The sequence below is a fragment of the Bos indicus x Bos taurus genome, chromosome 18, assembly GCF_003369695.1.
Source record: "Bos indicus x Bos taurus breed Angus x Brahman F1 hybrid chromosome 18, Bos_hybrid_MaternalHap_v2.0, whole genome shotgun sequence".
Classification (NCBI taxonomy): domain Eukaryota; kingdom Metazoa; phylum Chordata; class Mammalia; order Artiodactyla; family Bovidae; genus Bos; species Bos indicus x Bos taurus.
The window spans coordinates 20,008,099-20,023,929 of record NC_040093.1 but is presented as its reverse complement, the minus strand read 5'-3'; the positions used below and the strand labels follow the sequence as shown (position 1 = coordinate 20,023,929).

At 53.8% G+C, this 15,831-nt stretch overlaps 2 protein-coding genes across 13 annotated transcripts; both read left to right on the top strand.

The window, feature by feature from the left end:
• The first annotated feature begins 39 nt into the window (after nucleotides 1-39).
• FXYD1 (FXYD domain containing ion transport regulator 1) lies at nucleotides 40-6,290 on the top strand. 12 transcript variants are annotated; one of them, XM_027514373.1, is made up of 8 exons: nucleotides 42-198; nucleotides 463-542; nucleotides 3,138-3,202; nucleotides 3,662-3,694; nucleotides 4,247-4,321; nucleotides 4,813-4,849; nucleotides 5,763-5,812; nucleotides 5,993-6,290. In XM_027514373.1, exons 3-8 carry the CDS (start codon nucleotides 3,142-3,144, stop codon nucleotides 6,013-6,015), a joined length of 279 nt encoding a protein of 92 aa, XP_027370174.1. In that variant the 5' UTR covers nucleotides 42-198; nucleotides 463-542; nucleotides 3,138-3,141; the 3' UTR covers nucleotides 6,016-6,290. The 12 variants fall into 12 exon arrangements, with proteins under 12 accessions (XP_027370172.1, XP_027370174.1, XP_027370171.1 ...); XM_027514370.1 differs by lacking the exon at nucleotides 3,138-3,202 and having other exon boundaries at nucleotides 47-154; nucleotides 404-542; XM_027514381.1 differs by lacking the exon at nucleotides 3,138-3,202 and having other exon boundaries at nucleotides 106-198.
• A 148-nt stretch (nucleotides 6,291-6,438) lies between these two features.
• FXYD7 (FXYD domain containing ion transport regulator 7) lies at nucleotides 6,439-15,566 on the top strand. The gene is made up of 6 exons (XM_027514416.1): nucleotides 6,439-6,612; nucleotides 11,277-11,306; nucleotides 13,241-13,315; nucleotides 13,457-13,499; nucleotides 13,662-13,702; nucleotides 15,182-15,566. Exons 1-6 carry the CDS (start codon nucleotides 6,588-6,590, stop codon nucleotides 15,202-15,204), a joined length of 237 nt encoding a protein of 78 aa, XP_027370217.1. The 5' UTR covers nucleotides 6,439-6,587; the 3' UTR covers nucleotides 15,205-15,566.
• The last annotated feature ends 265 nt before the right edge of the window (nucleotides 15,567-15,831 follow it).

Below are 15,831 nucleotides of genomic sequence, written 5' to 3'. Positions count from 1 at the left end.
ACCCTGGGGTACAGGGCCATCGAGGGCAGAGGCTCAGGCAGATGGGGATGAGGGAGCTTTTTGAAGCTGCCAGGGTCCTGTGAGGCCACGTGCACATGCACTCATGCATGCATGTGTGTATTTGTGTGTGTGTGAGGGCCACTTGTGCCTGAGTGTGAGTACATCTACCTGCTGCTGATCTGTGTCCTACAGAGCCAGGTACCTGAGCCCAGGTCTCTTTCAGACAGGGGCAATTTCTACCCTTAACCACCAGAGGGACCTTGGGAGAAGGATTTCCACTTTGATAACCCTTGGTTTGCAGATCTCTAAAATGGGGTTAATAATAAGACAAGGTTGAGTTCAGAGACCTCTGAGCCGGACCCAGAGTGATACGTGTGGCCTTAGTGACGTCTCCTTTTTGTAGGATGGGAAATCGAGGCACGGAGTAGTCTCTTGGGCTGCTCAAGCTCTCTCACTCCACAGGGAATGGCAGAGTCCAGAGCTGATCCCCGATTTCTTGGTCACCGGAGCCTGTGAGCCCAGCCCGCCCGTGAGGATGCCAGGTGCGTTGTCCTCCACAGGGGTCTGGGGGGGGCCACAGGATCCCAGGGACAGGATGGTTTGGGGCTAAACAGATCAAGGCAGATTTGGTGGTGTCTCCGAGAGTGTGAACACAGTGTGCCAGCCTGTGCATGTGTCACCGTGTGGCCAGCGGTGTGCCTGTTTGCCCATGTGTGAGGATGTGAACACAAGCATGTGTGTGTGTGTCTGTTCTTATGGTTATGAAACCACAACATGGCTGCTTGTATGGCTGTGTCCTTGACAGTGTTTCTACTTCTCTGTGAACCCACATAAATATGTGTGTGTGTGTGTGTGTGTGTGTGTGTACAAATGGATGCAGTTTGTGTGCCTTCACATGCCTGAGATTGTGTAGGAGTGCTGACCTTAAGCCCGGTGACCTTAAGCCCAGGCTGGACCCAGTTCCTAGGAAGCAGCGCAGAAAATCATTGACACCCACCCTCTCACCCTAGTTCAGAAGCTGTAATATGGCTTTGAATGTATTCAAGTGTAGTGTGTGCGCATTGGTTTATTTCTGTACAGAGAGTGTGTATCTTTGTGACCATTTGTAAGTGTGCTTAAAGCTGTGTGGCCAGCTGGGTCTTTGATTGTGTCTCCGTATGGGCACCACCTTAGTGAATATGTATGTGTTGTGTGTGTATACAGATGTGTCTGTCCTGATATTTTGTGACTGGTGTAAGAAGTGCTGGTGTGTGTGTGTGTCTTTGGGCTTCTCCCTGGGTGTGTAATTCTGAGTTTGTATTTATGTACATGCATGTATTTGTCTTGTTTTGTGCCTGTTTATCTGGGTCTTTGGGTTTCTGTGTGTGTGTGTACCCATGCAAGACCTCATAGTCAGCAGCAGACAACTTACTCACACACTGAAATGCCCCCCAGACAGCCCTGTGGTGCTGATGAGGGCCCTGCACGGCACCAGGGTCAAGGGTCAGTGGATTCCTAAACTCTTAGGCCAGGTGACCTTAAGCCCAGGCTGGGCCCAGTTCCTAGGGAGCAGCACAGAAAATCATTGACACCCACCCTCTCATCCTAGCTCAGAAGCTCTCTGAGCAGTTTGTGAGGCTGGTGTGTGTGTGTGTGTGCATGCCTGCCTGTAATCCAGCCTGCCTGCCAGCACCTCCTCTCCCCAGCTTTCTCCACCGCTGACTGCCTACTGTTCCTCCCTCCGAGCTGAGAGAGTTAACCTAGCGGGCCAGGGCGGTCTGGGCTGGGGGCCGCCCCCTGGCCCCCCTCCAGCCCGGCTCCAGTTACAGCCTCGGGTTGGGGAGGGTAGGGGTGGGGTGGGGCTGGGAGGGGAGACCGCTGAGGGCAGCGCAGCCAGCTCTGGGCCAGGGGGTGCAAAGTGCTCGGCCCCGGGGCACAGCCGGACGTTTGGGGGCCTTCTTTCGGCAGGGGACAGTCTGACTGGGGTGAGCGTCCCCCGCCCCTCCCCTCCAGGGCCTCACCCCTGGCCTGGCTGGGCCGCCTATTTTGGGAGCAGGAGCCGCTTCCCAGGCAAGCCAGACCCAAGAGGAAGGGAGTGTGGTTGGGACGTTGGGGTTCCCTCAGGGGTGGAAGTGTGGGTGCAGCTCCTCCCTGCCCCTGCTGTGGCGCGTGCACACTGGCTGGGTGTGGGTTTCGCACACTCATGTGTGTAGGTCGGTTGCCTCACTGATTGAGGGCACCGGAGGCCCAGATGGGGACTAATGTGTGCCTGTGTCTCCACCCCATGCCTTGCTCCAACCAGAAGTTTGGGGAGCGGGCGTCATCCCCATTGCAGCCCCACTGTGCGTCTGTATGCATGTGCGCATGCGTGCATCGTCCCCACCCCTGGCATCTGTCTTCTATCTCAGCCCCATCGGCCCAAGCCTCATGTCACTCGCCTGGTGCTGTCCGCTGGTGAAAGATGTCACCCAGAGGCAGGCCAGGGGATGTTTTCCCTGTTCTCACTGCTTCCAGAAGAGGAGAAGGGGTGGCCTTTCCCACGGGGGCAGCTGGTGGCAGTGTGGCAGCCCAGCCTCACCCCGGGCAGGGTTGTGCATGACCCCCAAGTGGGGGGAGGAAGGCTGTTGCCATGGTGGCCTGTGCGAGGCAAATTCCTCCAGGGTGAAGTGGGAGATATTTATACCCAGGGTCAGGCAGAGAGCGGGCCAGCGGCCGAGGGCAGGAGAGCCGGGCTATTACGGACACAGCAAGGCCGTGGTGTGTGGGCAGGTGGCCCTTGGGCGTTTCCTGGCTGTCTCGTCCCTGGCAGTGTCTGTCTCTCCACCTGGGTGGGGTGAGGCATCTGCTCTCCCCTGCCAGGGTAGGTGCGGGGAACCTGGGGCCTACAGTGAGGGAGGCCCCGGCCTGCGGGAGATCCTTGTGGGCTGTGTGTGCCTCACCCCGTCCTTGCTGCTGGGTGACCCTCTTTGTGTGGGTTGTTTTGGTGACGCTGTTTCCTGATGAAGCAGGGGGCGCCTCTGTTTCTCAGGGTGACCAAGCCGGATGATAGATGCTTTTGGAATTAAGTCCCTGGACTGTCTCTGACTTAACCGCTTGGGTTCAGGCCCCAGTGGTGGGAGACTGAGGGCACGCATTTCCTGACCTTTGGTATTCCCCAGGACAATGGCATCTCTCAGCCACATCTTGGTTCTTTGTGTGGGTCTCCTTGCCATGGTCAACGCAGGTGAGTCTGGGGGAGGCAGCCCACTACCACCTCAGCCCCAGGGGTGGTAAGGGTAGAGGAAAATTCTGCAAGAGAAACAAGCTGGAGCCTCCAGTCTGAACTGAGTCTCAGTGGGGTCTCATGTGGGGTCCAGTCACAGGCTGGTATCTGGGGGAGGGGAGAGGATGCCCCAGGTCGGGCAAAGGGGGAGGGTGGGATGGAGGCCGGCTTCCCGTGAATGATGGAATCACAGACAACCTGGAATGAGATGGAGAGCTGAGGCTGTCAGGTGCCTCCTGCCCCATTCCGGACAGTGCAGAGAGGCAGCCAAGACCCAGAGAGGGTGGGCAGCCTACTCAGAGTCCAACAGTCCCCAGACTCCTGCCCCGAGACTGTAAAACTCCCACAGGGTCTCGTGATGCCGCTCTCTGTCCAGGGTCCCAGGAAGCATCCAACCCTGATTTCTTCTTCTCTTTCCAGAAGCACCACAGGAACACGACCCATTCACCTACGGTGAGGGAGGGGCATCTTTCTCTGGGTGCTGGGCTTGGTTAGCCTGCCCTATCTCTCTCTGTTTCTGTCTCCATCATTCTCTAGCCTCTCGGTGTTTACATCTTTGGCATTCTCATTCTTTATCTCTTGATTTGGCTCTCTGACTCTTTCGGTCTCGATCTCCCTTTGTCCCTGTCTCTCTGAGTCTCTGTCTCTCTATTTGTGTCCCTCTCTGTCTCTCTGATTCATTCTCCTTTTACCTCTTAGTATCCCACGGCCTCTCCTCTGTTGCCACCTGCCTTTCTCCTCTCCCTGCCCCCCTTTCCCTCTCCATCATCCTTCCTTACTCGATTGCTTCCTCCCTCCTCTTGCCCTGTCCACCTCCTACCTTTTCTCCCTGATCCCCCTTCTCCCACATCGCTCCCTCCTCCTCGCACTGATGTCCTTTCCCTCCTCTTCCCCATCCTTCCTCTTTGCCCCTTCCTCCCCATTCTGCCCCTTTCCTATCCTTCCTCCTCCTCTCCCTGCATTCACCCTCCTCCGTGCATTCACCCGCCTCCCTGCTGCCCACAGACTACCAATCCCTGCGGATCGGAGGCCTTATAATCGCCGGGATTCTCTTCATCCTGGGCATACTCATCGTCTTAAGTGAGTCCCCCTATCCTGCCTTCAGTCGCTTCCGGTGTCTGCCCCAGCCCCGCCCAACCTCCCGCTCCGCCTTCAACCCCGCCCCATCTGTGCCCTTGGCCCCGCCTTTGTTTCTGTCCACCCCACTTTCCTCCCTGGGCCTTGCACCTGTTCTGCCCCTGCCCTCAGCCACGTCCCAGTTTCTGCCCTTCCCCCATTCCCGCCTCCGGCCCCGCCCGGTCCTTATCCTGCCTGCCCTCGGGCTCGCCCCGCCTCTATCCCCGCCCCGGCCCCGCCCCCACTTATATCCCCGCTTCTGGCCCCGCCCCGTTTCCTATCCCCGCCCCGGACACGCCCCCCATTTCTATCCCCGCCCTCGGCCCCGCCCCTGCCCCTGCCCCACCCTTATCCTCAGACACGCCAGCCCGGGCAAGCGAGATCTGTGGCTCGCTGTGCGCTGTGCGGCTTAGAGGGGAATCTCAGCACACTCCTCTCCACGCCCCCACCCACAGGCAGAAGATGCCGGTGCAAATTCAACCAGCAGCAGAGGTAAGAAGCCTCTCTGGACCCTCATCTCCTCCCGCTCTAAAGGAGCGTTGGGGGTGAGACCAGAAGTCCACTCAATCCACAGCCAGATCCTTCGGCAAATATGTATTAAACACCTACTACGTGCCCAGCCCCAAGCCAGGCCTTGGCACCAAGCCACGAGTTAACTGCCCTCTCTGTCTGAGCTTCCAACCAAGTGGGGGCGGTGGCCATGGGTTCCAACAGACCCACAAATATAAAACCACAAAGCGTGATAAGTGCTGTGAAAGAGTCGCGGCGAAATGAGATCACCTTACTTGGCGGCCCAGTTTAGCTCAGAGTCCTGTTCCTAGCTCTTTGATTTATCGTTAAATAAAATTTTAAAGCCCAAGCAACGTATGAATATCTTCTTCCTATTAAGATACTTATAGATATTATTATAAATAAAGGTAGTATTTTATTGTGTCCCATGTACAAGATGCTATTTCATTATGTGTTATTTACCCCTCACACCATCTCTATAAAGTAGGCGCTGTTATTAACCTCATTTTACAGATGAGGAAACTGAGACATGGGAAAGTGTTCACATGCCCCAGATCATTCAACTGGAAGATGAGGGCTCTGGGTTTCTCACCTAGGCTGTCTCCAGGCAATCTGCCCTCAAGTCGCTTTGGCTATATACCTCCTCTTCCATATTCTAGTTCCTTCCTCAACACTCTGGGAGGTACTCGCTGTTATCGGCTTGGAGCACCTCCTGCCAAACACTTAAACTGCTCCTGGGTTGCACTGGATTTTCTGGCGGCTCCAATCTGCTCCTTGCCCATCTGTGGGTCTCAGTGGATTGGTCTGTGAAATGGGGCGGGCATTGGGGTCTTCCGAGTGTAGCTGTCTCTCTCCTTTTTCCACCCCCCAATTCTTGATGCATCTCCTTTCCCAGGACTGGGGAACCTGATGAAGAGGAGGGAACTTTCCGCAGTTCAATCCGCCGTGAGTTTGGGGAGACTTAGGGTGCTTGGGAATGCGAGTTGGTTCCAAGAAGCCCTTTGCTGGCCCTCCCTGGGCGCGGGGGGTCGGGGATCGGGGCTTGATCTGCCCTGCCGTGCTCCCATCTTTCAGAGGAGCTGGGGTGCCCCTCTTGACTTCCGGATTCTCTGTCTTCCCCCTCAGGTCTGTCCACCCGCCGGCGGTAGAGACACCTGGCGCGATGGGCCCCAGCCAGGTCCCGCAGCTCTAACTAGGCTGGGGGAGGGAGGATAGAGGAGGAGGAGAGGGCAAAGGGCTGGGTAGCGGGCCTGGAGGGCTCTCCTGCCCTTCACCCTTTTCACCCCCACAGGATTCCCCTGGCACTTGACGCTTCCACCCACCTTCTGCACGCCCACCACCACCTGGACTGCCCTCTTCCCTAGCCCTGCCCCCACAGACTCTGACGCTCAGATTTCCAATAAAACGTGCTTTTCTCTCTTGACAGCGCTGTGCGAATTTGTCAGTCCCTTCGCGGTGGAAAGCCTGGGCGCCCCCTTGGCCCCGGCAGAGGGCGCCCCCACCCTTGGGGAAGGGGCGGGGACGTCGGCAGTGGGCGGGGGCGGGGGTGGGGGTGGCCGGGACGGGGGCGGGCTCTCCGGGCCCCCATTGGCTACGGCCCCCCGAACACCAGGGCTCCCCCCCTCATCTACCCCTGACAACAGTCGGTCCGGCTTCCAGCTGCTGCAGCCAGCGCTCCTTCACCGCCTCTACATCCAGCCGCCCCTTGCTCCAGCCCGGCATGGCGACCCAGGTCCCCACAAAGGGTGAGCGTCGCCTGGGGAGAGGGCGCAGCGGGGCTCCGGGATCTTAGAGCTTGACAGAGGATCTGGGGGAGAGCCCAGTACTGAAAGGGGAGGGGAATGGGGAAGGGGATGTCCCCTCCTCACATGGGCGGAGGCCCCTGCATTGCACCCCTCGGTACTCCATTGGGCACCCTCTCCCGGTGGTCTCGGTTCCTGTGCGGGACCGGTGGTTGGAGAGCGGCAGTCCCGGGAGAAAGGATGCTCGGACCGGTAGCTATAGCAACCATGCAGCTGGTCCAGCGCCGCGGTGGTAGTGGACTCGGAGAAATGGGCTTCGAGGGTGGGAGCCGCTGGGTTTGTAGCCACAGAGGTTCGCGCAGATTTCATGGTCCCTGCGGAACGTAAGGGGACGGGGTCCATGTCCCTCTTTTTTTTTTTTCCCCTCCCTCTCTCTCTCTAGTGCTGGCACCTGTGGTGGGTGTTTCCTGAAATCTCTGACAGGCAGGTTCAGAGGGAAGCGAGGAGAAAGAGGGAAAGACAGGAGCTGTAGGAAATGAGAGATGGAGAGAGCAAGAGAGAGGGAGACAGTAAGGAATATAGAAAGAGACTGACTGAGACAGCCTGGAAGAGATAAGGACCGAGAGACAGAGGGAGGCGTAAAGACACAGAGGGGGAGAGATAGAGAAGAACCGACAGCGTGAGACAGAAATGGGAAAAAGGAGGGGTGGCACAGGGTGGGGCCTGCACCACTGCAGTGAACCCCCATTTGCGGGGATGGGTGGCAGGACCCTCCTTCCCAGCCCTCATTCAAGGGTGTTGTCCAAAAGGTGTATTTGGGTGTGCAAACAGATGCCTTCCCACCTCCCTCCAGTCACACAGAGATAGACACTTCACACCATTAGCCCGACTAGGCACCCCTGAAATACTCGGTCCCCACAACAGTCCCCCTTTCTTGAGCTTACTTCTGCAGAGGAACAAGGGGGGAGAATGCTTTCATGGTGGGGGAGAGGTGGGCAGGGAGGGAGTTTCCAGCCCTAAGAGCAGGGTCAGGCAAGAGGCCATCATTGCTGAGGAGCCTCTGGCACTGAAGGGAACCCCAATTCCACTCTGATCTCTCCTTCCCTGCCCCCTTTCCCGGCAGGCGGGGGCTGCTGCACTGAACCATATCTGCAGAATTTGAAGCAGGGCGGGGAGGGGGGGCAGTGGGGGGGGCGGCTGCAGAGGCTGGAAGCCACCCTAGGGAGAGGGGGCAGGGTTGAGCCAGCAGCCCTGGCGGGAGCCCAGCACTTCTTTTCGCAGAGATGGTGGTTAGCAGGATCGATGGCAGCAGACGGGCAGAAGTGGGAGGAAGATGCCCTGCCTCCCTCCCCCCCACACACCCTTTCCCCAGTCACAGCAGGAGAGGGGACCACAGGTCTTGGGAAACCCGGGGGCAGGAAACGCATGTTGCCTGTCATAAACCGCTTAATGAAATTAATTAACAGGTCGTTAGGGAGGGGGACGGCTCCCTTGCACCCCTAGCCTCCACCCCCACCCTGTCAGAGAGCAGGAGGGTGTGTTGGGGGCAAATAGAAAGGAGATGGAAAGGCACAACTGGGCCTTGGTCTCTATCCTTAAAAAGGACCCTTGGCTTGGCCACAAGCCAGTTGTTCAGGAGCAACAATAGGAGGTACAAAGGGAGCAGAGGGAATCAGGGTTGGCCCCAGAGTTAGAAACTCAACCCTCAAGTCCCACACAGGACCCCATCCAGCCTGGGGTACCCAGATCCATCACCTCTCCTCACCTCTCAAGATGCTCCAGTTGCCATAGTAACCACCTCCTTCCTGATTCTCCTTGGCAACTGGCCAGGAGTGGTGCACATTCCTTCTCCTGCCTCCTGGCTCCACCCTTAGCTCAGCCTCGCCTTGAGGACCCAGATTGCTGGGACAGCAGGAACTAGAGAGGAACTTCTGCATGGAGCAAGGAGCACCCCGGGAGGGTGGAACCAGAGAGGAACCAGAGAGGATTCTGGGGCAGGCGCTCACCTTGTGGGGCAGGGCTTCTCAGATGGTTTGGGGAGGCAGGATGTGTGGAAACGCAGGATAATGCAACTGTTCCATCTCTGATGCTGCCTAGCAGGGGTTCATTCATTCATTCATCCATTCATTCTAGAAAAGTTTTTGAACAACTTTACAAATGCCAGGATTAACAGCAGAGATGAGTCAAATAAATTTGCTCTGCATCTGGTAGGGGAGCTAAGACAGAGCAGAGATGACTCTAAAATACTATTTTCCCATCTCGATGCTTATGAGTACCACCTTCATGGTTTTTGCCCTGTCCAAATGTTCCCCACACTGATATTTAACATTTTTTCCTTCAAAGGATTAACTTTTAAAAAACTTTGTTAGCTTTATTTTATATCAGCTCCACAAATGGAAAATCAGGATTTTTTTTTTTTGTCTTACATTGAAAGCAAGTATTAAAATTATCTTAAACAACCAATTTCATTTTTCTGGGCCTCAGTGTTCCTCTTTAGTGGAAAGAGAATGAAGATAGTGCCTATATCAGAGAACGGCTGGGAAAATTAAATGTGGTAATATCTGTAAAGTGCTCAGAAGAGAGCCTGGCATGGAATCAGTGCTATCAAATGCAGCTTAGATAAATAAACAAAGGAGAAAATCAAATAATGTCATAACAGTCTACTGAGATATTATTACCTGCTGAAGACACTGAGCCCAAGGCCTGTTTTCTCTTGAGAGATTAACAAGGGTTGGAAGGTGTAGAGATATATCAGCTCCTTTTTAAGAATGTCTCTTTGAAGACTGGACAGGGAGCTGAAGAGGGTGAACTTACAGTGTATCAGTGCTATTCAGGGTCTTGCATCAGTCAGTTTAAGCTACAGTATGCAGTACCAAGGGCTTCCCTGCTGGTTTAGCAGTAAAGAATCTGCCTGCAGATGCAGGAGACACAGGTTTGATCCCTGGGTCAGGAAAATCCTCTGGAGAAGGAAATGGCAACCCACTGTAGTATTCTTGCCTGAAGAAATCCCATGGACAGAGGAGCCTGGCGGGCACGGAGTCACAAAAGTGTCAGACCCGACTGAGCTACTAAACAACAAATGAAATACCAAAAATCTCAGTGATTTCTGACAACCAAAGTAGATCTCTTACTTAGATTATGTGTCCACAATGGGTTGACTAGGGTCTCTACTTCCCAAAGAAAACTGGAGCAGCCACAATCTTGAACATTCATGTCACCAAGCCAAAGGCAAAAGAGAGCTCTTGCATGGGCAGTTAATGCTGCAGACCAGACTCATGGTTCATTGGCCAGAATTAGTCACATGTTCTCCTTCCCAACCTCAAGGTAGCCGTCCTTGCTGAGCTTGGATGGGGGAAGGACACTAATGACAACATCTGGCATCACCCTAGCACTCCCAGTACACCCTCCTCCCCTAGTGGGGCATGTTTTGCAGAATTCCACTCTAAACAAGGCAGGGTGTACTAAAAGCTGTCAGTGTATTAGGGAAGCATCAGGATGGGTTTTGTGAATGGGAAGGATGTTCTGAGTTCTTCTGGAGGAGACTACCATTTAAGACAGGGAGGTAGGAGATAGGGAAAAGTAAACACACACACAAAAAAAACGCACGCATATATACACACATTAGTGAAAGTGTGAGTTGCTCAGTCTTGTCCAACTCTTTGCGACCCCATGGACTGCAGCCTGCCAGGCTCTTCTGTCCATGGAATTCTCCAGACAAGAATACTGGAGTGGGTTGCCATTCCCTTCTCCAGGGGATCTTCCTGACACAGGGATTGAACCCAGGCCTCCTGCATTGAAGGTGGACTCCTTACCACCTGAGGCACCAAGGAAGCATTATCCACATGTTAACATTTAGAAATCAGGGTGAGTCTTCTAGCGGATGAGTATGTTTTTATGTGGTACTGCTGCCGCTGCTACTGCTAAGTCGCTTCAGTCGTGTCCGACTCTGTGCGACCCCATGGACGGCAGCCCACCAGGCTCCCCCGTCCCTGGGATTCTCCAGGCAAAAACACTGGAGTGGGTTGCCATTTCCTTCTCCAATGTGTGAAAGTGAAAAGTGAAAATAGTTACATACATATACACGCATACATGTACACACTGGGAAAGTTACTACAAAATCAACTTTGAATCTTTAATTTGATGGTGTCTGAGAAATAAGTAATATAGGAATAATATAAATTTTTGGACAGTTCCTCTCTGCTGGATTTGGTGGTAGGAACAAGTGGATGAGAGCTCTCAGAAGACTGAGAAGTTGTAGGGAGTGTTCAGGGGAAGCTGATACACTGAGCAGTTAGTTCTCCAATGGGATTCATACTCCCAGCATCATATGCAAAAGAGAGTGTATATGTGTTTCTCAAGAAATGAGTCCATGCTTGCATTAGATTTCCTAGGTCTAGGATCAGGACTGCCACGTACAATTAGGTAGGTTGGGCATTATATAAGGGAAGGTATCGACCAATGGAGTGAGTTGGGGCTGGAATCCAGCTTATGCTCCAGTCTTTAAGTTTTGTGTCCTGCCGTGAGGCTACATTGTCCAGAGCAAGGGGTCTCAATGATCTGATTTCTACACAGAAACCACTGGGCCAGTGGCGCCATTAGGATCCTCAAATAATTAAGAAGCCAAGTGTTGAAATGTTTTTCCCTCTCTCTCTGCCTTCTTCCCACAGTTCCTCAGGATCCTGACCCATTTTACTATGGTGAGTGGCAGATTCTGCGACGAAGGTACCCAGGGGCTGGATGGAGGGGTGGCTGTAGATCCCCACAGGCCACTGCTGAGTGGCTTCAGCTATGGCTTACATGTTATGTGCTGGGTCACTGGCCACATGACCATGTGGATATAATTGATATCAGCTTGGCCTATGGAGGGTTGAATCAGACTTGGGGAGGGGGTACCCTCTTTGGATCCTCCTCAGGCTTCACCAGCACTCTGGGCTAGTTTTCTGGGGTCATCAGAGAAGCCAACCACTCTGACACCAGGCTGGCTGAATTTGAATCCTGGCTGGTCCACTCACTAGCTGTGTGGCCTTGAGCAAGCAACTCTGTCTCTCTGGGCCCTTCTGCAAATAAGAACACTAAGTTTTCACCCATAAGGACTGTGGGGAAGATTTACTCAGATATCATTAAGTCTTTCCATAGCACTGAAGCTCAAAAAGTGACTCCAGGTCTAGCAGACCTGACCCCAGTTCCCTCTCTGTATACCCTCCTTCTCTCTCCCTTTGTTCACTCATACTCTTCTCCATGTTCTAAGTTGTCTTCTGCCTCAGGACCTTTGCACTTACTGTTCCCTCTGCTGGAATACGCTTCCTCTAGCCCTCCACACAGCTAGCTAAGGCTCCCTTTTCTTCTTCAGGCCTCAGATCAAATAATGACTGTCAGGAGAGGCCTTCTTGAGTCCCCAGCAAGAGAAGCCACACATAGATCTAGGCATGGTCCCATGACTGAGTTTTGTGGTTTTATTTTGTTTATCACAAATGAAAGACAACTCCCTGAGGGCAGAGGCCTGGACCACTGCTGGTCCAGAGTGAATATTTCTATAGATATGTACTGTGGCATATTAGATAAGAATAATTCTTATGAAGGAAAATAAAAGAAAGACTGAAGTTAAGAAATGTTGAGGAGAGGATGGGAAATTCTAAATAGGACAGCCAGAGAAGGGGTCACCAACATTTGAATAAAGTCCAGGAGTTGGTAAGGGAGGGATATTTGAGAGAGGAGCTTTCAGGAAGAGGGCCCAGCAAGTGCAAAGACCCTGAGGTAGGACTATGCCTGATAGCCTCCAGGAACTGGAGGGAGACCCGTGTGCTTGAACAAGGGAATTGAGGAGGAGAGTGAAGTGGAATGAGGTCTGAGAAGGGATCAGGACAAGACAGTACAGGGCCTCCTGGGGTGTAGGGAGGACCTTGGCTTTTCTTTGCTATGAGGTGGAGGTTAGAGGGAGTGGAGTGGTGTGCTCTGAGCTCAGGAGGACCCTGACTGGACTCAAGTGTTAACAAGATCTCTGTGGCTGAGGCGCTGAGTCGGGGGATGGATGACGGAGAGACCACAGAGAAGGCTGTTTGCTGAAAAAAGTAAATGCAGTAGAACAAGGATCCCCAGTGGTTGGGCCAAGGACTGGTACCAGTCAGTGACCTGTTAGGAACCGGGTCGCACAGCAGGAGGTGAGTGGCCAGTGAGCAAGCGAGTGAAGCTTCATTTCTATTTACAGCTGCTCCCCATCACTGGCATTACTGCCTGAGTTCCGCCTCCTTAGATTCTAATTGATTCAGGAACCCTATTGTGAACTGTGCACACGGGGGATCTAAGTTGCCCTCCCCTTATGAGAATAATCCTGAAACCATCCCTTAACCCCTGTCCGTGGAGAAATAGTCTTCCACAAAATCAATCCCTGGTGCCCAAAATGCTGGGGACCATTGCAGTAGAAGAAGGTCCTATCTATATCTATGGCCGAAGAATCCAGAGAAGGGTAGTGGGCAGAGGTCTAAGGGGAGCACTTGGTGTCCAAGGGCCATGTCTTTGATCCTCATATGAACCCATGGGAGGAGCCTGCAGCCTTGAACTGAGGCCAAGGCTCCAGGGTGGGGGGGCGGCTGAGGAGCCACCCCACTTTGATGACCTCCAATGTCTTCCCCAGACTATGACACTGTGCAGACGGTGGGCATGACTCTGGCTACCATATTGTTCCTACTGGGCATCCTCATTATCCTCAGTAAGTGTGACCCTTTCCTGAGCTCCAAAGCCCCTCCAAGAAGGCCCCTCGGGGTCCCCAGGCACCTACAATTTCCCTACTGGCTTTTGTCCATACCCTTATGTCCTGTGTCCTTGTTCTGTTCTCTGTCTCTCCTAACAGGCAAGAAGGTGAAGTGCAGAAAGGCGGACTCCAGGTCTGAGAGGTCTGGCAGCAGAGGGGAGAGAAGGGGAGGGGTGGGAACAGCCTGGGAGCCCCCAGGGGTGCTGCCATAACCAAAGGGATCCCAGAGCCAGCCAGGTGTTTCCCAGAAAGCCTGCTCAGTTGAGTCTCTTGATGCCTTTCTCTCTCATCTTTGCTTCCACAGCCCAACATGCAAATCCTGTAAGTCGGAGCTTCCCTCCTCAGGTGAGGGTGTGAGAGAGTGTGGTTCTGCGAGGGTGAGTGGGAGTGGGGAGGGGAGTCCAAGGGGACGTTGTGCTGGATCTCCCCAAGAATGGGGCCGCCAACAGTGCAGCCGAGATTCCACACATCAAACCTGTTAAAGCATAAAGTTAGTGGGATGTGACATGGACTCCTAAAGAGTCCTTGAAGCTGCCCAGAAACAAGTACCTAATCTTATAAAAGCAAGGATGAACTCATTCTCCAGAGGAGAGAGCCACAGCCTGTGAAGAGAGGGGTCCCACGTGGGAAAAGAACGTTGGCAATCAGAATGAAGGCAGAGTTGAGCACTAGAGAAGGTAGGAAGATAGAATGATTTCTTGACTTTCCTGTTCAGTTAGGACAATCAAGGATGAAATGACTGAGAAAAAGGGAGGGAAGAGAAAGGAAGCAAGGGGAAAAAGGGATGGAGGGAGGGAAGAAGGCAGGCTGGCAGAAAGGAAGGAAGGAAGGGCTTAAGAATAATTGTATCAAAAAACAGGAGAGACATATAGAATGCAGATTTTTAAAATTGATATTGGGGAAGAAAAGAGAGAATATAGGAGGGAGTGGGATGGAGGGTGGAGGAGGATGGGGTGGGGGTGGAGGGTGGAAGAGGGATGGAGGATGGGGAGTGGAGAGTGGAGGGGGTGGTGGGTGGAGGAGGGGAAAGTCAGGGCAGGTGGCTATACAGGAAGGTGGAGAGAGATGTAGGATGTAGAAGCAGGGATACGCATGTAGAAGAAAGATTGTGACTCCTTGGGGGTGTTCATTTTAATTATGTAAAAATATCTCGACCTGTTTTTGGTGGAACTGTGTCCTTTCCAGGGACTTTTAAAAACCAGAGATGGGAATCTCTTTGGCTCTTTTGTTTTTAGAACTAAAAAAAAAAAAAAAAAGGGCCTTGGGGTAATCAACATTTGGAGGATTTGATGTTGAATTTCATGTGTTTTGTTTCATGTTTATTTCATGAGATTTAAGAACATTAAGGGGTCACTTTGTGAATGATGAAGGGGTTGGCCCAGACACCTGACCACAGTCTAAGAGTATATATGAGATTTTGACCCATGACAGTTGAATGATGGTCCCAAGTGGGTGGGAGACAGGAGAATTCCTGTTGTATACACAAGTTCCAGAGATGGAGTGTTGGAGTGTAGGAAGAGGTTGGGGGCTTGGCAGAGGGATGGAGACTCTTCTTCTGGCAGGGGGACACCCCAGAAGAGTCCAGGGTGGGCCAGGGGTCCCCAGCTTCATCACAGGTGTCCTGTGGGATAGGACAAAAGCTACCAAGGTGTCTCTATATGGACCAGACATTGGGGTGCAGGGAGGCAAGACAACATCCGAAGGGAGCTCAGGGGTGACAATCTGCAGGCCTGACCTCAGTGCTGGGGATGAAGGGCCCACTGCCACCCTTTTTGTCACCGACTGAAGCTCCCTGGCTCTGTCTCTCTCTCTGTCTCTCCCCAGCACCCGGAGGTGGCGGCGTGTAGAACCAGTAGTGGTCACCTCCACTGCAGTCCCTGCCTGAGAGCAGGAGCCTGAGGATCGGGTGGAGGCGGCGGGGACCCCAGCTTGGCCCCCCTGGCAGCATTCCCCTGAATGAGCCGCCCCACCCACTCCAAGGCTGGAGCCGCTGCACCTCCCTAGGCCTTGGCAATGACGACCCCCTGCATCCCAGATCCGGAGACTCAGGCCTCCATCTCCTGGGGTCCTCGAGTCCACGCTCAGCCCCTCACCGTCCCGGGGTGCTGCTCCCCGGGACTACCCTGTCTCCTCTTAGGAGATCCGGTCCCCTGCACCCTCGGTGTCTATGTCTTGAGCTTAATAAATCTGCGTTTGGTTTCTCCCCCTCTTCTGTCTGTGTGTTCTCGTCTGTGGGGAGGAAACGGGGGAGGGGGCAAAATCTAACCTGGGGAGCTATTTCCCCATCCCCAGACTTACCCCCTTCCTCTCCTTCCCCTCCGCCAGCTCCCTAGTGGCCTCCTCCTCTCCCGGAACCCCTCAAACTTCCCCTCCCTTCCCTCCATGCCACCACCCCCCAACCCAGCTGCCCATCCCCGAGACCCCAGAGTAGACCCCTTCCCCTGCTCCCCTTGCCTCCTCAAACCCCACCCCGC